Source organism: Salmo salar, chromosome ssa13 (assembly GCF_905237065.1).
Source record: "Salmo salar chromosome ssa13, Ssal_v3.1, whole genome shotgun sequence".
Classification (NCBI taxonomy): Eukaryota; Metazoa; Chordata; class Actinopteri; order Salmoniformes; family Salmonidae; genus Salmo; species Salmo salar.
This window is the reverse complement of record NC_059454.1, coordinates 44,501,864-44,526,428: the sequence shown is the minus strand read 5'-3', so window position 1 is coordinate 44,526,428 and position 24,565 is coordinate 44,501,864. Positions and strand designations below refer to the sequence as shown.

At 43.0% G+C, this 24,565-nt stretch overlaps 1 protein-coding gene across 2 annotated transcripts in view; it reads right to left on the bottom strand.

Moving 5' to 3' along the window:
• The window catches only part of mapk14a (mitogen-activated protein kinase 14a), a 34,593-nt gene that overhangs the window by 5,213 nt on the left and 4,815 nt on the right, over positions 1-24,565 (bottom strand). Inside the window, exons 2-10 of one of the 2 annotated variants that reach the window (XM_014135703.2) lie at positions 21,920-22,049; positions 21,494-21,552; positions 15,871-15,982; positions 15,434-15,463; positions 13,451-13,498; positions 13,113-13,227; positions 12,785-12,856; positions 8,272-8,351; positions 5,811-5,889 (exon numbers count right to left, since the gene is read on the bottom strand). In XM_014135703.2, coding sequence (XP_013991178.1) covers positions 5,811-5,889; positions 8,272-8,351; positions 12,785-12,856; positions 13,113-13,227; positions 13,451-13,498; positions 15,434-15,463; positions 15,871-15,982; positions 21,494-21,552; positions 21,920-22,049 — 725 coding nt within the window. Of the gene's footprint in view, positions 1-5,810; positions 5,890-7,291; positions 7,372-8,271; positions 8,352-12,784; positions 12,857-13,112; positions 13,228-13,450; positions 13,499-15,433; positions 15,464-15,870; positions 15,983-21,493; positions 21,553-21,919; positions 22,050-24,565 lie in introns of both variants that reach the window. The other variant, XM_014135702.2, reaches the window with a different exon arrangement.

Here is a 24,565-nt window from a genome sequence, read left to right as displayed (position 1 = left end):
TTGAACCTCAACACGAGGTGAAGAAAATAAACTCACCTCCCAGAACAGGAAAGACGGGGAGCTGCAGCCCATGTCTAAAGTGGTCTGAGCTATGAATATCAACACGAGGAAGAGGTGAGAGGCTCACCTCTCAGCCAATTACTGGTACAGCTGATTAGCTGTCCTAAATCAAGTATCTAGAAAAGCGAATAAGTGGGACCTCTGTACTACTCTTCTCAAATCACTGTAGTACGCTAGTTTACATTTACATTTAAGTAATTTAGCAGAGACGCTAGTCTCATCACCCAGTGGTAACCATCGACACGGCTGGCTAGCCTATCTTCCAAGGAGCATCTTCCAGAGTGAACAGACGGGAAGGGGGGACGGGACTCCTTTTGGACAATCAGAGCCTTACAAGCGTGCAGCTGAAAGGCCAACCTATCACCCTTCCTAAGGAGGGCTGGTTCCGACAGAGATAAATGGCGAACGAAGGCATTCACACGTAAATACTTTCATGATTTCTTACTTCAAACGGGTGGCGGTTCGTGTGCAAAGTACATGATAACTGTGAGAACAGTTTCTAAAAACGTATCAAGGATAAGTGTCTTTTGCCTCTCATAAAATTGGGTAACAATTAAGCACATTTAGTTGATTAGATAAACAGCCATCAGATGAATGAAAGTAAAGTCACGACAATGTATACTGTATTTTAGTCAATGCCATTCCGACATTGCTCATCCTAATATTTAATTATTTCTTAATTCCATTCTTTTACTTTTAGATGTGTGTATTGTTGTGAAATGTTAGATACACTATATAGTGTATCTATGTACAGTGCATTCGGAAAGTAGTCAGACCACTTGACTTGTTCCATATTTTGTTACGTTAGCCGTATTCTAAAATTGATCAAATTAATGTTTTCCTCATCCATCTACACACAATATCCCATAATAACAAAGCGAAAATAGGTTAACAAAAATAAATAAATACCTTATTTACATAAGTATACAGACCCTTTTCTATGAGACTCAAAATTGAGCTCAGGTGCATCCTGTTTCCTTTGAACATCCTTGAGATGTTTCTACAACTTGATTGGAGTCCTCCTGTGGTAAATTCAATTGATTGGACATGATTTGGAAAGGCACACACCTCTCTATATAAGGTCTCACAGTTGACAGTGCATGTCAGAGCAAAAATTAGGTCGAAGGAATTGTCCACAGAGCTCCAAGACAGGATTGTGTCGAGGCACAGATCTGGGAAAGGGTACCAAAACATTTCTGCAGCATTGAAGGTCACCAAGAACACAGTGTCCTCCATCATTCTTAAATGGACACAGTTTGGAACCACCAAGACTCTTCCTAAAGCTGGCCGCCGGGCCACACTAAGCAATCGGGACAGAATGGACTTGGTCAGGGAGGTGGCCAAGAACCTGATGGTCACTGACAGAGCTCCAGAGTTCCTCTGTGGAGATGGTAGAACCTTCCAGAAAGACAACCATCTCTGCAGCACTCCACCAATCAGGCCTTTATGGTAGAGTGGCCAGACAGAAGACACTCCTCTGTAAAAGGCACATGACAGCCCGCTTGGAGTTTTCCAAAAGTCACCTAAAGACTCTCAGTCCATAAGAAACAATATTCTCTGGTCTGATGAAACCAAGATTGAACTCTTTGGCCTGAATGTCAAGCAACACATCTGGAGGAACCGTGGCACCATCCCAATGGTGAAGCATGGTGGTGGCAGCATCATGCAGTGGGGATGTTTTGCAGAGGCAGGGAGACTTGTCAGGATCGAGGGAAAGATGAACAGAGCAAAGTACAGAGAGGTCCTTGATGAAAACCTGCTCCAGAGCTCCTCAGGACCTCAGACTGGACGAAGGTTCACCTTCCAACAGGACAACGACCCTAAGCACACAGCCAAGACAACGCAGGAGTGGCTTCAGGACAAGTCTCTGAATGTCCTTGAGTGGCCCAGCCAGAGCCCGGACTTGAACCCGATCGAACATCTCTGGAAAGACCTGAAAATAGCTGTGCAGCAACGCTCCCCATCCAACCTGACAGAGCTTGAGAGGATCTGCAGAGAAGAATGAATGAATGAATGAAACTCCCCAAATACAGGTGTGCCAAGCTTGTAATGTCATACTCAAGAAGACTCTAGGCTGTAATAGTTGCCAAAGGTGCTTCAACAAAGTACTGAGTAACGGGTCTGAATACTTATGTAAATGTGATATTTCAGTTCTTAATTTTTTATAAATTTGCAAAAAACTCTAAAAACTTGTTTTCGCTTTGTCATTATGGGGTATTGTGTGTAGATCGATGAGGACTTTTCATGCACGACAGTGTCCAATCAGCGGAAGTCCCGTGTGCAAAAACAGCTCGTTGATGAGAGACGTTCAAGGAGAATGGCAAGAATCATGCAAGCTAACAGGCGGGCCACAAACAGGAAGATAAAGGCGCAGTACAACAGTGGTGCCCAGAACGGCATCAACAACTACACACAACTCGTCGATGCTCCATCGTCGTTTAAAATCTCCAGTTTGGGAACATTTTGGCTTCCCAGTAGATTACAACGGCGATGGAGAGAGTGTTTAAGGATAAAATGTTAAGTATGTGGGACGAAATCGTCACACCTACTCAACAGCCAGTGGAATCCCGTGGCGCGATATTCAAATACCTTAGAAATGCTATTACTTAAATTTCTCAAACATATGACTATTTTACACCATTTTAAAGACAAGACTCTCGTTAATCTAACCACACTGTCCGATTTCAAAAAGGCTTTACAACGAAAGCAAAACATTAGATTATGTCAGCAGAGTACCCAGACAGAAATAATCAGACACCCATTTTTCAAGCTAGCATATAATGTCACAAAAACCAAAAGCACAGCTAAATGCAGCACTAACCTTTGATGATCTTCATCAGATGACACTCCTAGGACATTATGTTATACAATACATGCATGTTTTGTTCAATCAAGTTCATATTTATATAAAAAAACAGCTTTTTACATTAGCATGTGACGTTCAGAACTAGCATACCCACCGCAAACTTCCGGTGAATTTACTAAATTACTCACGATAAACGTTCACAAAAAACATAATTATTTTAAGAATTATAGATATAGAACTCCTTTATGCAATCGCGGTGTCCGATTTTAAAATAGCTTTTCGGTGAAAGCACATTTTGCAATATTCTGAGTAGATAGCTCGCCATCACGGGCTAGCTATTTTGACACCCACCAAGTTTGGCACTCACCAAACTCAGATTTACTATAAGAAAAATTGGATTACCTTTGCTGTTCTTCGTCAGAATGCACTCCCAGGACTTCTACTTCATCCACAAATGTTGTTTTGGTTCAAAATAATCCATAGTTATGTACAAATATCCTCTGTTTTCTTCTTGCGTTCAAGACACTATCCGAACGGTGACGCGCGGACGCGTATCGTGACAAAAAAATTCAAAATATTCCATTACCGTACTTCGAAGCATGTCAAACGCTGTTTAAAATCAATTTTTATGCGATTTTTCGCGTAAAAAAGCGATAATATTCCGACCGGGAGACGTCCTTTCCGTTCAAAGACTCAAAATCTAAAATGGACTCTTCACGTGCACGCGCGCCCCCCGTCTCATTGTTCTCAGATCGACCACTTACCAAATGCGCTACTGTTTTTCAGCCTGGGACAGCAGAGTCATCATTCAACGTTCTGGTGCCTATGGGAGCCTTACAAAGTGTCACGTTACAGCAGAGATCCTTTGTTTTCAATAAAGAGAGTGTAGAAGGCCAAGAAATGGTCAGAGAGGGCACTTCCTGTACAGAATCTTCTCAGGTTTTTGCCTGCCATATGAGTTCTGTTATACTCACAGACACCATTCAAACAGTTTTAGAAACTTTAGGGTGTTTTCTATCCAAATCAAACAATTATATGCATATTCTAGTTTCTGGGCAGTAGTAATAACCAGATTAAATCGGGTACGTTTTTTATCCGGCCGTGCAAATACTGCCCCCTATCCCCAAGAGGTTAACAGTATGTCGCTACAGTCAATGAGAATAGCTTATGCAGCTGCCAACACAAATATGTTGACACATTTACGCCGACATCACCCCGCATACCGGAGCAAGAAAGAAACGCAAATTAACACATTCTCCCCACTGCATTCAAGCAGCTGATTCTGACCAGGCCAAAGAAATTACAAGAGTGATAGGTAGGCTGTTTATATTTTTTTACAGTCTTTGGTTTATAGCCACGGATATACATCCGTTCTCTATGGTTTAGAATAGGGGGTTTCAGCACCTCTTGAAAGTGATCGAGCCATGTTATGAACTTCCCTCTTGCACCCATTTCAGCAAAAAGGTAGTATATAAGCAAGACAAAGCCAAATACTTAAATGAATTGGCCAATGCACCACATTTTTTAACAGTGACAGACCATCACACCAGAGTGGGAGAAGTACCATGCTACAGACACACCCCCTTTATGAGTCACAAGTGTCCATCTGGCATTGAAGGAAAAATCCACTTGAATGGCCCTCTAACTAGTAATTACTAGTGCGCAACTCATCTATCATCCTGAGGAAATTTCTCCCACATGCCTCTGTTGTCACTAAGGAAATGATCTTTAACAGCATTTTCAGCAGTTAAAGGCAACAAAACATTATTTAGAAAAAGCAATCCATGCAAATGACCTGAATGCATCCAACTGGTATTTACTGGGAAAATCCCACCTCACACATGGTTATAAATGCGTTAGAGTGGAAACTTGAGAGGCCCAAGATAACAATCCTGTCACAACAGACAATGCGAGGAACATTGTGAATGCTGAACATTGTTATAAACCAAAACCACAATACGTACTGAATTGTGGGTTTACTGAACCGTTACACCCTAGAATGCATGGGTGATTCACATCATTGCCCTAGTATGTCAACAGAGGGCATCTAATTAGGAAAATTAAAAACTTCAGTGGAGTAAGGAAATGTAAAGCCTATAAATAGATAACTAGTTAATGTATTATTAAAACATACATTTGATTAGCTAACTGATTTCACATTGATAGCAAGCTAGCTAATGTTAGCGATACTAGCTAATAGTGATGAAAAAAAATAAAAAATAAAATCACTAGTTACATATCGGGATAATATTTTTGACTAATATATATATATATATATATATATATATATATATATATATATATATATATATAGTACCGTTTTGCCAATATCGCAATATAATTTGAGCTAGTTTGCTGTACCTGATCCAAAACGCCAGGTTGCAGTTCTCTAATATGTCATTTGTTTTAGTGTAGAAGGGTTGTTATAACATTTTGAAAATGTTTTCCAACTCTGAAGGTTTGCGTTAGCTAGCTGTGTGTTTGCTTATCCCGGAAGGGCTGACTGGAAGCGGAAGGGCTGGTGCAGTCCTATGTAAAACAATAGATTATGATTTGTTTCATTCAAAACAGTGATATCCAACCAGCGTAATAGAGTGCCGACTTGAAGTTAAAAGGTACAGCCCCTTCATTATCAACGTTTCGTGCTGACACATTAAAGCAGCCCATACAGCATCTCAAGTCAGGAAGATGTCAGCCAGACTAGAGGAAGTGTAGGAGTGCTGTTATATTCAAAGTCTCAGTGTCGGAGTGCTGTTACAGGATCAGTTTTGCCTTTTTCGATCATACTGAATAAAGATTGTAAGACGCTTTTTGAATATGGCCACAAGAGGTCATCAGGTGGTGACACCTTTCTTTCATTATCATCACAAATTGATTACATCGTCAGGTCCAACTTACATGTGACCAAGTGTTTTGAGTGTTTTGATCATGATTCCAACATTACCTTGTGGGTTGGCACCGATGAACACGTCAGAAAAATTCCTCTTGGGCATCTGTGGCAAGGAGTTGATGTAGTTCCTGGCCTGCCAACCAACGGGTGTGAAGAGATCGGAAGGAAGAGGTCAATAGAACCCTAACCTAACGTACCAAGACTAAAATAAAACGCCTGAGCAGAGTTCCCACATCCAGTTTTCAGCAGAAAAGGAAGCTAGGTTGAAGATAGCTTAAAACTGGATGCATCAGGTTGTTGGCAACTCCACTAAGGGTGATTGAACCCAAACAAGGCTGCATCCCAAAATGGCACCCCATTACCTATATAATCCACAACTTTTAAACCACGTCCCATAGGTCTCTGGTCAAAAGTAGTGCACTATGAAGGGAATAGGGAGCCACAAGATGCCCACCTTGATTTTTGGTTAATAGGACCTGTTTCCCAACCCAGATTAATGCTACTTATTCTGGGCAAAAAATCCTAATCAAGTTGTCTTAATCTTGGTTTGGGAAAGTGGCCACTCATTTTGTATTCAGAAAGTAATAATTATGATTAGCACTAGTTGGTACCATATCAGACAAGGGCATGTCCCAAATAGCACCCTATTCCCTGGGAATAGGGTGCTATTTGGGACAAGGATTAGAGAGGCCCTCATCAGAAGAAATGTGAGTAGATTTATTCAGAACCATATTGGTCCAGTCACTTGATCATGACAACATTGGCAAGTGTGGATTAATTATAAGCACCAAGGGTTTAATTGCAGATTTGAGAGAAAGCAGTAGGAGAAGAAAGAGTTTATAACTGAGTAGTGTTTATTTATTTGGTTGCAGTACTTATGTAGCACTATGTAATGTAGCTACGATATACTCAATCAGTTCCAACTTCAAAAAGAGGAACTGCAATTCTGTTATTTTCAGGTCCTTCTTCCCTTACCACTCGTCAGTTGAGTGTTTCAATTCAAACCAATTCTGGCTCAGGCAAAATGTTTGTTAGTATGCAATGTTAGGTATATTTATGCTTTATAACACTCTTATGGCAAACGAGGCAAGAGAGTAGTTGCTGCTGGACTTGCATTCACGTGCAGCAACCACTCAGTGGTTATAATAAAGGGGAGTGGGTAGTAGAAAATAGAAACCTACAACTCTAAAAAAGTGGTGACTCCAAAATATCAAATGCAACATGTATTGTATGTTTGTCTACTTCCTTATAATATGGAGGCAAATATCCTCTTAGGAGGTTTTAATATTGTGGCCCTGGGCATGTGGCTCTGCTCTCGGCTAGATGTAAGGGAAGTGGTTTGGTCTAATCAGGGTTGGGGTCAATTTGGTCAACTCATGAAGTAAAATTGCAATTTTCAGTTTACTTCCTGAATTGCCTTTGGATTTACCCCAATCCCGGAGCTAACAGTCTTGTGGCGTGCAGGTTCGAGGACCCAGGTTTGAATCCTGGGTTGGCCCCATAGAGAATGTATTGAATAATTTGGTCCTGCTCACCTCGTGGCTGGGCATCCTGCTTATTAGAGAGGCTGGGGGCGTTCCTGTCAGACGCATTATCTGCTGAAGCTGGTTTATATCTATCAGGTATGGGTCAAGGGTATCAGTAAAGACAGCAGTATAGCAGAGACATTAACAAGCAGCTAGTCAGTGGGAGACCTGAAGACTCACGTTAGCACCCCAAGCTAATGCATAGCCTAGGCTTTAGCTCAGTGGGCTAACAGTCTCCCAGTCAATAGGAGACCTGAAGACTTGCGTTTGCTCCCCGAGCTAATGTCTGGCTCTCTGGCCTAGGCTTTAGCTCAGCGGGCTAACAGTCACCCAGTCAATAGGAGACCTGAAGACTTGCGTTTGCTCCCCGAGCTAATGTCTGGCTCTCTGGCCTAGGCTTTAGCTCAGCGGGCTAACAGCCTCCCAGTCAATAGAAGACCTGAAGACTTGCGTTTGCTCCCTGAGCTAAGGCCTGGCTCTCTGGCCTAGGCTTTAGCTCAGTGGTCCAACACAGTTTCCTATAGGAGTTTTATGGTATGGCTCAACTCCTAAGAGGCTCTGCAAAAAGCTAAATAGTCCCATCTTTGGAGGGGAAGGTAAGAAAATAAAAAAAAGAGGGTAAGATTGTATAGGCGTGTGTAAGGCAGATTGGTAACATGCTTCAGGTTATGGTAGAGAAGAGAATATTTAATTAGTCAGGAATAAGTCAAGTTAATCAATCATAGCAGTAAAACCCGAACTTTGAACATAGAGGGGTATGTTCATTTATGCAAGTGAAGAATCAGTATTCAAATCAAAATGGGTGTTGCATTTGACCCCATCTCACAAAGAAAGATTTGAGAGGATGTGAAAAACAAAAGCATGCTTTAAAAATGGTAGTTGGTGTTGAAGATTATAAGAACACACTTAATAAATAAAATGTTTTTTTTTTTTTTTGCAAATTAAGCAACAAATGACCTTGCAGTATAGTAACTGTGTGTATAACTCACAGACTCTGAAGAGATTTTCATCAAGAGCTCAGGCCCTGGCATCCCGACGAGCAGCATTATTAGCTTCAACTGATCAATGTCTAACAGGTACCATGTGTAAAGGAACAACAGGAGCTGGAAGGGGAGAGGAACCGGCAAGAACTACTGACCCGTCTTCAGGTCAGAATCTGTTGTCTTAAAAATAACTGAGCTGTGCTTGATTGAGCCTGGCACAATGGAACCAAGAACAGTCACAAAAACCAGCCTGGGACATTGAATAAATCAAATGTAACATACTTGTATAAACTACACTGAGTGTACAAAACATTAAGGACACCTGCTCTTTCCATGACAGATTGACCAGGTGAATCCAGGTGGAAGCGATGATCCCTTATTGATGTCACTTGTTAAATCCACTTCAAATCAGTGTAGATGAAGGGGAGGAGACAGGTTAAATAAGAATTTTTAAGCCTTGAGACAATTGAGAAATGGATTGTGTATGTGTGCCATTCGGAGGGTGAATGGGCAAGACAAAAGATTTAAGTGCCTTTGAACAGGGTATGGTACTAACGCATGTTAGCCATCCCACTATATCAGGTAAATGGAAAATGACAATGTATAAGTGTGATGTCAGGGAAATTTGTGTGCGCAAGTTAACGTTTCCAAAAGATAACCAAACAAAAACATCATTACTTTTATGATACGTGTTTGAGCTTTCACGTGCATTAGTAGCACAATTTCTATCTTATTTACATTCGTTTGTTGACTTCTCCATATTAATGTTGGTTTTAAATTTAGCTGACTTTTCTTAGCGGATGTAGAATCAATTGTACACTTGCAAACTATATCAAAAACGAGGGCTGAGGGTCTCATGTTGCAAACTTCCCTTGCTTGGCTAATCATTTAGACCAACGACAAAGATGGCCACAGGGATTCCCCCAAGGGCATAAGGCGAGGTAAGGTAAGTGGAGGGTGTGTCTTTTATGAGCTTGAAACGCAGCCCTGGTCTGACTTCCTGTAGTGCTCAGATGCTTGCATATAGCGTTTGATGGAACGGATTGGACACAGATTTGCTCACTCCTCCTTCGCATTCTGGAAAGGAGGGGGTGAAGGGGTGATAAAACCTTAGGCAAAAAGTCTATTGGGCCATAAGGTCACACCTAGGTCGTTTGCCTTCCTTCGTAGATGGAGCAGTGGGAAGTTTGCTCTGAGGCCAACAGGTCCACATGTGCTGTTCCAACCCACTGCCATATCATCTTCACTACTTGTGGGTGAAGTGTCCATTCCCCCAGGGCCAGTTTCTGTCGTGACAAGGAATCCGCCACCTCGTTCACCTTACCTGGGAGATGAATGGCTTGTATTTTCTGATCGTATTAGGACATGTTTGTGTTTGAGAACAAGCAGAAAGTGTTTCAGGGCGAGGTAAACTATTTGAAGTACTAGCACGTTGATGTGCTCTTTCCGCCAGCGGGGGCACCACTCTCCCCGTACAGACCTGGGTTGCCACACTGCTCCCCAGCCTGTTAGTGAAGCCTCCTTTCTTCAGAACCAGGAAACAGGTTGAGTAAAAGCTATCTTACTGTTCTGATGCTTTTACTCGTGATCGCGCCCTTCTCCAGGAGAGATGTAATCTCCTGGCTGAGGGTGCAAGCTCTCACCTTCACAGGCAGGATGGTGCAGTTAATGCAGAGGTCAGAGATTGCCTCTTGTAGGGGGCCAATGCCTAGGCAGGCGGGGCACAGATCATGACCATCTTCTACTTGAAGTTCAGAGCCACAAGAGCAACAGCCATGCATGCCCAGCATCATGGTGATGTGGTATTCTCACAGCTCAGAATGAACTCATTGAATAGTAACAGGAGACTATTACAGCAGCTACCACAATACACAGTAAAGGTAGAGGAGTAAGGATGCACGACATAATCAGAATCGGACGATATTAGCTAAAAATGCCAACACCGACCCGATGTCTAGTTTAACACCGATGTGCAAAAGAACATTTCAGTGAGACAACTCAAAGGCCAAATCCATTAACGCCAAGATAATGGAATTCATTGCCCTTGACAATCAACCATTCTCTGTCGTGGGTGATGTTGGCTTTCGCCGACTGGTCGAGCACCGGTACACACTACCAAGAGCGCTATTTTTCAGATGTTGCCCTTCCGGAGTTACACAGTAATAGCGTCACTGCTATTAGCTTCACAACTGACATTTGGACCAGCGATGTCAGCACCATGAGCATGCTGAGTCTGACAGCAGAGTGGGTCGTCGAGGATTTCGTACTGAGGAAAGTCGTTTTGCATGCTCAGGAATGTGCTGGTTGTCATACCGCTGCTGCCATTTCAATGGCATTTGAGAACATGTTTGAAACTTAGAAACATGAACACACTAGCAAGCTCCATTCGGACAACTGACTCGAAATAAGCTCATCAACAGTGTCTGCAGCAGACGTGGTACCCTCTGTCATGGCATTGAAACGCCTGCTCAACAAAACTGCCCACCCAGGCTGTGAACAAGCGATTCGGTGGCACTCTCTCTTTACTGTGTCGACACCATGCTAGATGCTACGTGAAAGAACTGCTACTTCGATGCAGACAAGAAACAGGGTTTATGTGAAATGTTACAGACACAGCTGGACAAGACGGAAAAGGACACAGTGACAGTGCGCACAGAGGAAGAGAGGCCACGGACAGACAGACAGCTGAAACTCCACTGCTTGACATGTATGATGAAATCCTGGTTGAGAATGAAATGACTGAACAAATGAAGAACGAAACAGCACAGCAAGTAAGTGAAAGAAATAGGTTTTGATTATGTTGTACTGGTAATGGGGACTTGTGGTCAGTGTGGTGTGTGTATGTAACCTTTATTTAACTAGGCAAGTCAGTTAAGAACAAATTCTTATTTACAAATGACAGCCTACACCAGCCAAACCTGGACGACACTGGGCCAATTGTGCTCCGCCCTATGGGACTCCAATCACGGCCAGATGTGATACAGTCTGGATTCGAACCAGGGACTGTAGTGACGCCTCTTGCACTGAGATGCAGTACCTTAGACCGCTGCGTCCATGTGTTAACTCTAACTGTACTAGAATGTTTAAGAGGCCGCAAATTTCTTTTATATCGGTTATCGGTCAAAAATGTCACATCGATGCATCACTAGTAGAGAGCTGTACAGCAACCGCAAAATCATTTCTGGTGAGCCGAGCTACAACCACAGGGCTGAAGCAGTCCAAATCTCACGTCGTATAGCTGGCTAGGCTAACAACCTTCCTAGACGGTGTGCGCGCTATGAGACGCGGTTATCGAGGTAAAGTGACCCATTCCAGTTTTAAATAGTCGAAGGACGACTATTGACCGGTGGCCTCGATAACGAGCACGGTAATGGAGGATATCTCGACAAGGTTAGCACCGGAGTATGATGGCCAACACACAATAGCTGGTGGGCTAAGTCAGTACATGACAAGGAAGCCCGATATCCTCCGATAAAAGGGATAGGTGGGGGAGAGCTGTCACACAGCCTTGGAGGGCGTATTTCCGTTGGTAACAGACTGACAGTACACACAAATCACACCGAGTTTAGCTTACCCTACCGGGACCCAAGAAGATCCCAAAAAAACTGAACAGCGGCTCAGTCCAACTTGCGCAATACGGCTAAGCTAACTTTGCGAGAAGAAATAATAGACAGTGTGGTCTGACCTACGGTTTAATATGAACCTCTGGGGCATGTCCTCCCATGGCGTCACGTCACCGGCGTGACTTTGTTGTTATTATTACTCGACCTGTGTGGAGCGTGAGGGATATAATCCATACTTTCAACCGTACTGACGGTCTGAAAGGTATGAAGTCGAACCAAAGGATAATTTTCCTGATAGCATATATGAAATGTATTTATTAGACTGTTAGAACGTTGACGTTTAAAAGACTCGTCATTTGCTCCAAGGTGGGTGCCTCGAGGCCAGACTTTTCTAGGGTTACTGTGTTAAAGAGGAGGAGGTGGCTGTCTGCATCTAACAGACAATGGAAGGAGGCTTGGACGCCAGAAGAAACAGAGACCAAGTTCGGAGAGGTAGAAATGAGTGTGGCTACAGAAACTGACGAACTAGGAAACCCTCTACAATACATGCTGCAGGGAGAGCGGCAAAACAGAGCTGAAAGGAGAAGAAGCACCTGAGGCACCATAGAGGGATTAGTTGTGCAGAGCAAGTTAGGAACATAAAAGAGCTTTAGCTTAGAACACAGTTTAGGACACGCACTGTCAGCAATCTTCTGCTGCTGTCTGGACCTGCAAAAAGCTGTTTGAAATGCATATGTCAAACAATCATGTGTGTACTCTGGTCCTATCCGATGTGATTCAGCAAGGACATATTATTTGTGTGGGAATCTCACCACCAACCACTAAGACTGTCAGTGACAGAAACAGTGGTTGAATGGGTAGGCCAGGCATACTCACAGAATGGAGTGGGCTTCAGCATAGGTACTCATATTAGACCCATAGTAGGGTAACTGAGGTAAGGGCAATGGAAAGGATACGGTCAGTACCGGGAAACAGCGTTCTGCCAGTGAGGAGTTCAGCCATGATGCATCCCACAGACCAAATGTCCACTGTAACATATAGAGGTGATCATTATGTCCATATACCATATAAATGAATAACAAATGTCTACTATAACATATTGGAGAGAGATGTTCAGTATGTCCATTTACAGTGTTCTGCTATTACGACATCCACATGATAGGAACGTTGGCCCAGGATCACAAGTACACCAACAATTTGTAACCTAAATGTGTAACTCGTAAGCGTGTCTGCAGTGAGCAGATGCAGGCTGTCTAAACCACTCAGAGGCTCTACCGACTGTACCTGTCATGTTGTAGTGCATCCAGTTCAGCATGATCTCTGGTGCCCGGTACCAGCGTGTGGCAACGTAACCCGTCATCTCGTCGTCGGTGTGCCTCGCCAGCCCAAAGTCCAGGATCTGAGGAGGACAGACACATCAAAACCATGTGGGTCCTGGCAAGATGGTTACCCTGAGGAAACTACACAGAAGGCACACAGTGTTCTCTCCTTGTAGAAAACGTCACCACCAATGTTACATCAGGGAGTGCTTGGTTACTCCCCTCAGGCATACTGAAAGTCTTGTCTGGACTATTCAGGATGAACCCAGTTTGAATGAGTGGACCTATAATAAACTCCCTTACCTTCAGCTCACAGTCCTCATTCACAGCCAGGTTGCTGGGTTTCAGGTCCTAAAGAGTGATGGGAGATAAGCCATGATTAGTATTCTTAGATTATTACAGCTGAGCAACATATGACGAGGCCAGAACTGAATGTGCTTTCTCAATTGCGTCTAGATTCTCTAAAACCAAACCCCCATGACCTGACTAAGTAAATCTCTAATTGATCTACTCTAATATTATTCTCAGATCAGTTCCTTCTAAACAGCAGCCCTGAATCGCCGACTCAGTCATGGTCAAAAACAGAGGTCCTGTTTATGGTTTTACTTCCTCTGCCGTTTAGAGTGTTTGCTTAAGGAGCGAGCCTGGGCCCGAATCCTCTACGTGAAAGCGAAGCAAGCAGCCAAGTCATGAATTAAACCTTGTTTATAAACTGTACCTACTTCTGAGAAGTATGATGGATTTTTTTTACTTGTCTAAAAGCACAAGTCACTTGTCCAAAAATAAAATGGTCTGACATTCAGGTACATTTGCCAGTGGCACACCGAGCCAGTACCAAGTCAAAACTACTGGCCCGGGCCAAGATCCCAGGAAAGGGAGTTATGCATGCGGAATTTCAATCTCGGGTGATTTCATGTTTCATTTGCAGTGGGCCAGTACCTTATATTATAGCCAACCATGAACACATATTTTCACTCATTGTTAGGAAAACAAAAATAAAATCCTCCCCCTTCTTAATGATGACATACAGCCTAATTAACATACGAAACAGTTTCAAACGTAAGACTCCCCTACAGAAATGAGCCCAATAACATATTGACACGTGGTCCATATTATCAGGCTGGTGTGCTATTTAAGCAATAAGCATTATCGCCTGATGCAGCATAGTGGCTACATGGCTGAAGCGAGGGGATCCCAAATTCATCTAAAAACATGGTTGCGGCATGTGGTTGCTCATCTGCATTGTTGGCTAATCATTAGCTAGATCAGACTTTAAAATATCATCTAGTTTCTTGTTTAATGTATAAAAGAAAAACTCCCACTGACACTAATAAAATAGATTTTTACTGTGTTTTTATAAATACAGTTTAATTGTATGAATTTTACAGTGAATATAGGCCTACCGTTTATGCAATCGAATGGACGACGAGTTTCACGCAAAGCAATTTTTGTATTTATTATCGTCATGCCAGACAATCAGACTAAAACGCTGCCAATTATGCAGTTGAGAAATAAATTGTACAGCACTGGAAAGCTGGAATCCCGCTCTTTTCAAAAATTGCCATCAAAACTGTGATTGCGGACTTCTCCTGAAATTGCATTTAGGAATGTCGCGTAGTGACTGGGCTTATTATAACATATATTTTTTACACGCAGCAATCAAAGCTGTATGAGGAGTTGCACGCTCTTGATGCCCAACAGTTGATATTCTGCTTAAACTAGGCTGTGTGTGCGTGATAAATAAACTGCATAGCTCATTAACAGCGTAGGTAATAAAAAATCTGGTTATATTATATAGGACTACAGAATAGCATTATTACAATATTTTTGCACCAGCCAAAGCGGTGCCTGTCAATACAAGGCACAAATCCACTCCGATGCGCTTTGCAGAGATTTTGAGAACAGTACACAACACATCGCATGCGGGGGACACTTTAATAAAAATCTGATGGGATTAATTGTTTGATATTGTGATTGCATTTTTGTTTACTTCAATCTATATTCTACTTGTCCAACTATATATTTTTTTACTTGGCCCGGACAAGCGCTAATGTAGAGCACGGCCCTTGCAACGGCAGGATAGTGGGTTCGATTCCCAAGACCACCCGTACGTAAAATGTATGCACGTATGACTAAGTTTCTTTGGATACAAGAGTCTACTAAATGGCATATATTTTATAATATTATATTAAATAACAAGACACAGCGTCAGTCACAGAGAAGGACTGTTTGATTGTGGGCTCAATCATAGCAGAGCGGACTGAAATAAAAAGGGAGGAGACTTACTCTGTGAATGATATCTGCTGAGTGGATATACTGAGGAGACAGAGAGAGGGGAAGAAGAGCAAAAGGCATTAGATTACATCAATAATTAGGAGACACAAATCACAAGTTTAAGCTGAGAGGTTTGTGGTTCCGAGGTACATCCCAACAGGCGAAACTGGGTAAAATGACATTGGTATGACCAGCACCTGGTTTAAATTACGTAATTATGACTTAAATTCAATAAGTTTGCCTGCTGGGAATGTACACAATACTGTGAATGGCAGTTACTTTCAGTTATTTTGAGTTAGCTGAAGCATGATTAAAAAAGTATTAGTCTGTGGTTTCACCTTTAACCCCCAGAAGATCTATCTGTCTGTGGTTTCACCTTTAACCCCCAGAGGACCTGTCTGTGTGTGTGTGTGTGTGTGTGTGTGTGTGTGTGTGTGTGTGTGTTTCACCTTTAATCCCCGGAGGATCTGGTATATGAGGAACTGCACGTGATCGTCTGTGAGTTTCTGACACTTGACTATGTTGTTGAGGTCTGCTCCCATCAGGTGGGTCACCAGGTACCTGCCAATCAGAACCAGACAGCAGCTCAAACAAAACTACTCCACTGTATAAGACATGCTACCATCTGTTATACACGGCTACATATTCCATATTTACATATTTCAGCCAGTTGTATGCTCTTGCTACCATCTCGTTTTGACTCGTCACAACGCTAATATGGCCAAAAGTAGCCAGCAGGCGAACAAACAACTGTAGCAATGCTGAAAAGCAAAAGGAAAAACTACAATCACAAATTGGTGCGAAGTGGCATAAACAATCCAAGTCCAGTGGGTTTGAAAGTTTAAAAAACCTTTCATGTATGGGCTAAGACATTGAAATACACCAACGCGCAGAGGCTTACGCCTTCATCAGGTCTGACATTAAAGGCATTTTAACTTTCAAACCCACGAGGGCCTGGACTTGGATTTTATGGCACTCACCACCCATTTGTGGTTGTTGTGGAATACCTGAAGCGCTCCTGCTACTTCCTCTCTTCAACTGTAACAATGTATTTGAGAGACAACGTGCTTATTGGGAACAATTTGTTTTCAATAAAACATTTGCAGACGAAATACAGCTTACAAGTTTGTAAGCCAACCCCATCAGTTTTTGCCTGGTTGCGCACCCCACCCGTCTATACATCAAGGGATTTACCACCATGTCAATGTTCTCCCGTATGTCTCCTATGAGTCAGCTGATAACGAATGAGTAGCTGTTCCTTCTCCTCGCCCCCTTCCCCACACACATCTCCTCTGGAAGCCCCAGCTGGGCGAGCCGTCCACAAATAATGTCATTAAAACACACACACACACATGTCCATTAAGTCCACTTATTGTTGTATTCAAATCTAATCCCACAGTCGTTTAAACAGCTCCAAATAGTGGTAAGCACTTCTGGAGGGAAAAAAGATGAGCCAAAACATACAGGAGGAGCACATGGAGTCTTCACTCAGGTCTAGCTAGTTTGCTGTTCCGCTGATAGATGAATGCTGCACTGTTCCCACACAGGAGGAACGTCTTAAAATAACTCCCTGGTTAAACTGGACTTCTCCTTACGGCCCTCCTCCTATATTAGCCAACTGTTGGCAAAGACTGATCTGAGACCAGGCTACTTCAACATGACTGAGATCAAAGGCACAAACAGGGAGGGAGGGAGGGAGGGAGGGGACTCTAGCTGAAGGGTTCATGTTGAGGCCTGGAAAATTAGGTATATAAATAGTGAGCTCTCATCCCTGTTAATCCACGGAACTTTCCCACTGTCTCTCCCTCCTCCATGTCCCCCCCCCTCCATCCATCTATACAGGGGTAAAGGAGGAGCTATGAACAGTCTGAGTCACATATTTTTGGCGCTGGGTTAGGGGAACCACAGCTACAGCACATGCATACTGGACAGCAGTTAGAAAACCCCTCCCTGTGCTCCTCTGTCCTGCAGGCATGTGTGCTGTGTACACAGATATGCATGAGAAGAAAATAGCCAAGATTCCCCAATTAGTCGACTGGCAGATTGTTTTTAGTCAAGCAGTAGCAAATATGTGCAGTGAATTCGTAAAGTATTCAGACCCCTTGACCTTTTCCACATTTTGTTACATTACAGCCTTATTCTAAAATGGATTGAAAAAAGTTCATTAAAAAAGACCACATTTACATAAGTATTCAGACCCTTCACTCATGATTTTTTTTGAAGCATCTTTGGCAGCAATTACAACCTTGAGTCTTCTTGGGTATGACGCTACTCCCATTCTTCTCTGCAGATCCTTTCTAGATCTGTCAGGTTGGATAGGGAGCGTCGCTGCACAGCTATTTTCAGGTCTCTCCAGAGATGTTAGATCGGGTTCAAGTCCAGGCTCTGGCTGGGCCACTCAAGGACATTGAGGTTTGTCCCTAATCCACTCCTGTGTTGTCTTGGTTGTGTGCTTAGGGTCGTTGTCCTGTTGGAAGCTGAACCTTCACCCCAGTCTGAGGTCCTGAGCAGGTTTTCATCAAGGATTTCTCTGTACTTTGCTATGTTCATCTTTCCCTCGATCCTGACTAGTCTTCCAGACACTGCAGCTGAAAAATATCCCCACAGCATGATGCTGCCACCACCATGCTTCACCGTATGGATGGTGCCAGGTTTCCTCCAGACGTGACGCTTGGCATTCAGTCCAAAGAGTTCAATCTTGGTTTGATCAGATCAGAGAATCTTGTTTCTCATGGTCTGAAAATCCTTTAGGTGCCTTTAGGCAAACCCCAAGCTGGCTGTCATGTGCCTTTAACTGAGGAGTAGCTTCCATCTGGCCTGACTGGTGGAGTCCTGCAGAGATGTTTGTCCTTCTGGAAGGTTCTCCCATCTCCACAGAGGAACTCCGGAGCTCTGTCAGAGTGACTAAATCGGGTTCTTGGTCACCTCCCTGACCCTTCTCCCCGGATTGCTCAGTTTTGCCGGGCGGCCAGCTCTAGATAGAGTCTTGGTAGTTCCAAAGTTCTTCCATTTAAGAATGGAGGCCAGTATGTTCTTGGGGACCTTCAATGCTGAAAAAAAAAAGGTGGTACCCTTAACCAGAAATGTGCCTCGACACAATCATGTTTCGGACCTCGATGGACAATTCCTTCAACCTCATGGCTTGGTTTTTGCTCTGACGTGCACTGTCAACTGTGGGACCTTATATAGACAGGTGTGTGCCTTTCCAAATTATGTCCAAACAATTGAATTTACCACAGGTGGACTCCAATCAAGTTGTAGAAACTTTTCAAGGATGATCAATGGAAACAAGATGCACCTGAGCTCAATTGAGTCTCATAGCAAAGAGTCTGAATACTTATGTAAATAAGGTGTTTATTTTTAATACACATTTGCAACAATTTCTAAAAACCTTATTTTTACTTTGTCATTATGGGGTCTTATGTGTAGATTGATGGGAAATAAAAAAAATTAAAAGTGTATCCATTTTAGAACAAGGTTGTAACGTGATGTGGAAATCGGGAATGGGTCTGAATGCACTGAACTAATCCATTGTGGAGCCCGAGACTAATCAAATCAAATGTTATTTGTCACATGCGCCGAACACAACCTTACTGTGAAATTCTTACTTACAAGCCCTTAACCAACAATGCAGTTTTAAGAAAATACCTACAAAAGTAACAAATAAAAAAAGTAACATAATTAATGAGCAGCAGTAAAATTACAATAGTGAGGCTATATACAGGGGGTACCGGTACAGAGTCAATGTGCGAGGGCACCGGTTAGTCAAGGTAATATGTACACGTAGGTAGAGTTATTAAAGTGACTATGCATAGATAATAACAGAGTAGAAGCAGTGTGGGGGGGGGGGGGCAATGCAAATAGTATGGGTAGCCGTTTGATTAGATGTTGAGGGGTTTTATGGCTTCTGGGTAGAAGCTGTTTAGAAGTCTCTTGAACCTAGACTTGGCGCTCCAGTACCACTTGCCGTGCGGTAGCAGAGAGAACAGTCTATGACTAGAGTGGCTGGAGTCTGACAATTTTAGGGCCTTCCTCTGACACCGCCTGGTATAGAGGTCCTGGATGGCAGAAAGCTTGGCCATGGTGATGCACTGGGCCATACGCACTACCCTCTGTAGTGCCTTGCAGTCGGAGGCCGAGCAGTTGCCATACCAGGCAGTGATGCAACCCAACAGGATGCTCTCGATGGTGCAGCTGTAGAACCTTTTGAGGATCTGAGAACCCATGCCAAATCTTTTCAGTCTCTTGAGGGGGAATAGGTTTTGTCGTGCCCTCTTCACGACTGCCTTGGTGTGCTTGGACCATGTTAGTTTGTTGGTGATGTGGACACCAAGGAACTTGAAGCTCTCAACCTGCTCCACTACAGACCCATTGAAAAGAATGGGGGCGTGCTCGGTCCTCCTTTTCCTGTAGTCCACAATCATTTGTCTTGATCACGTTGAGGGAGAGGTTGTTGTCTTTGCCACACACGGTCAAGTCTCTGACCTCCCCCCTACAGGCTGTCACGCCGTCGTCAGTGATCAGGCCTACCACTGTTGTCATCGCCAAACTTAAATGATAGTGTTGGGAGTCGTGCCTGGCCGTGCAGTCACGAGTGAACAGGGAGTACAGGAGGGGACTGAGCATGCACCCGAGGGGCCCCTGTGTTGAGGATCAGCAGCTCTCTCCCTTTTGATAACCCCTCACCGTGAAAAGGAAAAATGTAATGCTCTGATCCACTGCAAACGTCATAAAATACCTGATTACTTCTCATCCCTTGCACAAATAGCCTACAGCTGTCTCTGTCCTGAGCTCACTGACATGGGAAACTGAGGGTCCAGAATATTTTATACAATGTTGCAAGTGTGAGCTTCCAGCTGGACCCAAGTTAACAATTGATACAATGTTTCAAGTTAGATGCAGACAAGCCATGCACACCCATCATGATTTATAGGATTTGATTATTAAAAAAAAAAAAAAAAATATATATATATATATATATATAAAGCCTACAAATAAAAACATAGCAGCCTTCAGGTAGAATATATATATAAAAATCAGGAGATTTTCTACCTGAGGGCTGCTATGTTTTTATTTGTAGGCTTTATAGGCAATTTTTACATAGTCGGCAATGGCAATGTCAGTTACTTTTTAGGTTTGTATCATTTTCATTTAGATTTGAATAGAATTTTGATTACCATCTTTGAATCTCAAAATCGTGGTTATTATCAATTAAATGAAACAGGTTAAGGTTTTTTTTCTTCATCTCTGGCTCCCTCGAGTCATTTGTGTCTTATTTCATCAAACAGTGCCCTTAAAGCATCAAAATGCATGTATAGTTGATTTTATTAAAACACATTGGGTGTGTCTATTCATGGGAAAAATATGTTTTCTCTCGCCCTCCCCCTCTCTGTGGTACGGGGTGTTAATCTATCTGGGACAGTGGGGCAGCTGAGACCACACTTCAGTTGCCTCTTCTGATGGTGGAGCTGCCAGAGAGCTAGCCTGCCCCAGATCTGTTTGTGTTCTTCCCAACTCCGTTGCAGTCATTGTCGAGCCAAACATGGTAAATAGTAGGAAGTGTAGGAACGAGAGGCCTTTCCTGCACATTTTCCTTCAGCAGAGGCAGCAACAGGTCTAGGCTTGTGTGTCTGACACTCACTCAGCCAGGCACCCACACACAGATAGTACACACACATAGTACACAAACACGAGGAGGCAGTCGGCCAGCACTGACTCACTGAACAATCTGTCCACTTCCTCTTCTCACAAACTTTCAACATCAACAAACAGTAAATGCCTGAAGCCAAGGCACCCAGTGAGTAACTATTTCCAAGGTTGGGAAGGGAGATGTGGTAGTACTACTGAAAATAGTAACACAGGTACCCCTGGTGTTTCCTAGGCAGAGCAGGCTTTGTTGACTCTCTGCTGCCGGGAAAAGAAAAGGCACTGTGTGTCCTCATTGTGTTTCAAGCGAGGCATTGATCCTCTGTCAATAGGCATTGGCTGAGTGAATGAAGGTTATGAAAGGATAATAAAGGAACATACAGTAGATAAAAGAAAAATCGGTAGAGCTTAGATTTTTCAACTCACACGTCATTGAACTCCTCCAGACTAGTTGCAGGTGTGAAGACATCTAGAAGGCCGATCACCTGAAACACAGAGAGGGCAACGCAACAAGTAAGGAGGATTGTATCAGCTCTCCCAGATGATTTCATGACTCCACAATGAATTGGTTTGAGCAGAGTAGAGCATTGAAATACTTGGAACTGGAGCATTGGAACTAGAGTAGTGGAAATACTTCAGCCAACACATTCCTACAGTTGATATCTCAGTCCGCAGCACAGTCGCATACTATGATTAATATAGCCAACATACTTCCACTGCTTTTAAGAGAGAGAGGGTACTGAGCTCCAGAGAGAGGGGCAAAGAGAAAGAGAGGGAAGTGGAACTAGAGCAGAGGAATCGCAGCAGCAACATAAAACAGTTCTGCAGCTTTTTAAGAGAGATGAAACTCACGTTCTCATGTTTCATGTGCTTGAGCAGACGTAGCTCTCTGTAGGTCCTCTTGGCGTGGATAATGGACTGGAATGGCCGGGAGAGCTTCTTCACTGCGATCTTCAGACCGGTCTTCTCATCATATGACGAGCTGCAGGAGACAAGATAGGGGTTTAAGTTACTGTAACAACTAGGCTACAACAATAGGATAAGATACTAGTCATCACTCCCAAAATGTTCCATCTGAAAATAAATACAATCCTTACTGATAATATGCAATATTTGAAATTACTGATCAGCAGCATGTGACAAAACATAACCCTGGTCTAAAGCCTACAGAAGAAGATGAGTTATTTAATTATGGTCCTGGAGTGCCAAAACCGTTCTGTTTTTCATCCTCTCATTCCAATCAGGGACTAATTCAGACCTGGGACATCAAGTGAGTGCAATTAAGTACCAGGTAGAAACAAAAAACAGAAATGTTTCGGGCCTCCAGGAACAGAATTGAACACCCCTGCTTTAGACATAGGCTACAGCCTAAAACAAGTTGTTGCAGCCAGGTTGTCATTTTCCAAGAAGACACAGGAAAAACACATTTTAAAATGGCTCACTAAAAGGCTGAGTTTGCATGAAACAAGATAAAGTGATGTAAGAGGTGCTGACGTAAGGAGGAAAAACAGACATCAGCTAAACAGAAAATGTCATCCCTCAGACTAAGGCAGCATCCCACCATGGCATTTTTTTGCCTTTACCTCCCTTATCTCACATCATTTGCTCACATTGTATATAGTCTTATTTTAATTTTTTTCTTCTACTGCATCATTGATTGTATGTTGTTTTACTCCATGTGTAACTCTGTGTTTTTGTATGTTGTCGAACTGCTTTGCTTTATCTTGGCCAGGTCGCAATTGTAAATGAGAACTTGTTCTCAACTTGCCTACCTGGTTAAATAAAGGTGAAAAAAAAACAATAAAAAAACAAACATCCCAAATGAAAAAAAAGAAAAAGAAATCACCAGGGTCCATGGGTAGTAGTGCACTATGAAGGGTAACGGGTGACATTTGGGACCCAGCCTGAAACACAGCTGTGCTGTCTGGCTATGGCGAGTCTGGCTGAAAGGCTGGGGGAGAAAGAGCATCTCTGGGGATATCTCAATAGGTGTTTCCAAGTGTCCTGATGTCCCTTCTCCTTGCCCCCTTCTTAATATGATAGCAAAATGAAAACACAGCCGTTCCGTTAAGATGGCTGACAGGCTGAGGGTCAAATGTCTCTCTCCGGGGGAGATCTCAATAGTCTTTCCCCCGATTCCTTGCGACGTCGATCTCTCCTCGCAACCATCCAAAAAAGTCAAGATGGAAGTGAGGAATACATTGGAGGAGAGCATCACCTTGGATCTCATATCTTCTCCTCCAATGCTCTACTTTCTTCCTCTGACATCTTGAGGAGGCGAGGAGAGGATTGACCGAAAGAATTATGGATAAGACTTTTGAGATTCACCCTGGCTGAATGACATACTGGGGGAGGGAAGCCTACCTCTCACTTCCTCTTCCTTTGAATTTCTGCTAACCAGTCATGAGCTGCTATAATGGATATGCGCGTTCTTATGTGCTCTCTTGCCAACGCCATAGCTGTCATTGACAATTCCATAAGAAGTTGGCAAGAGGGCAGAAACAGACTGGCACCCAATATAGTCAGCTGCTGTACACACTTAATAGTACAAAGCAGAGGGGCACAAACACTTGTGGCCAAGGAGGTCAGGAGTCCCAGTGCCGCAACAAGCAAAACATTTAGATAAAGTTGTATGTATGTGAGCTGTGGTGCCCACATAACAGGAGGAAATCGTTCTGAAGCAAAATTTCGATGTAATATAAAAATGTGCCTTGGTCTGATATCCGGGTGACTTTTTTTTTTAACCCAACAGCACTAATCCGACCGTCAACAGTTAATCCTTTCTGCCTAGCAGCAGCACAGTAGTCGCCACCTGCTGTGGGGAGCACAACAGAATCAACAACCAGATGTTTGCTTAGACAACAACAACCCAGCAGAAGATACTAATGCCATAGCAGGTTCTAGGAGGTAATACTGGGTACGACTAGGCCCATTTTAAAAGTAAAGGAAACCTTTGAATATATTATCCTTGACGGATTATGCTGTCCTGTTGTTGCATAGCAGCAGCAGTAACACAATTGTGTAAAAACTTTTTTTTTGTAACTAGGCCAACATTAGTTTAGTAATTTAGAAGATTAGACCTAATGCCATGTGCTCACCTGGCCCTACCAAGGTAAAATAAACCTCAACACAAGACATGTCATCATTTACATTTCAGTCATTTAGCAGACGCTCGTATGCAGAGCGAGTTACAGTAAGTGCAATCATCTTAAGATAGCTAGGTGGGACAACCACATATCTCAGTCATAGTAAGTAAATTGTTGTTCAAGTAAACAGCATATGCCTACCAGTACTTAACCTGTTAGGGCTAGGGGGCAGTATTGACACGGCTGGATAAAAAACATACCCGATTTAATCTGGTTACCACTCCTACCCAGTAACTAGAATATGCATATACTTATTACATATGGATAGAAAACACCCTAAAGTTTCTAAAACTGTTTGAATGGTGTCTGTGAGTATAACAGAACTCAAATGGCAGGTCAAAACCTGAGAGAT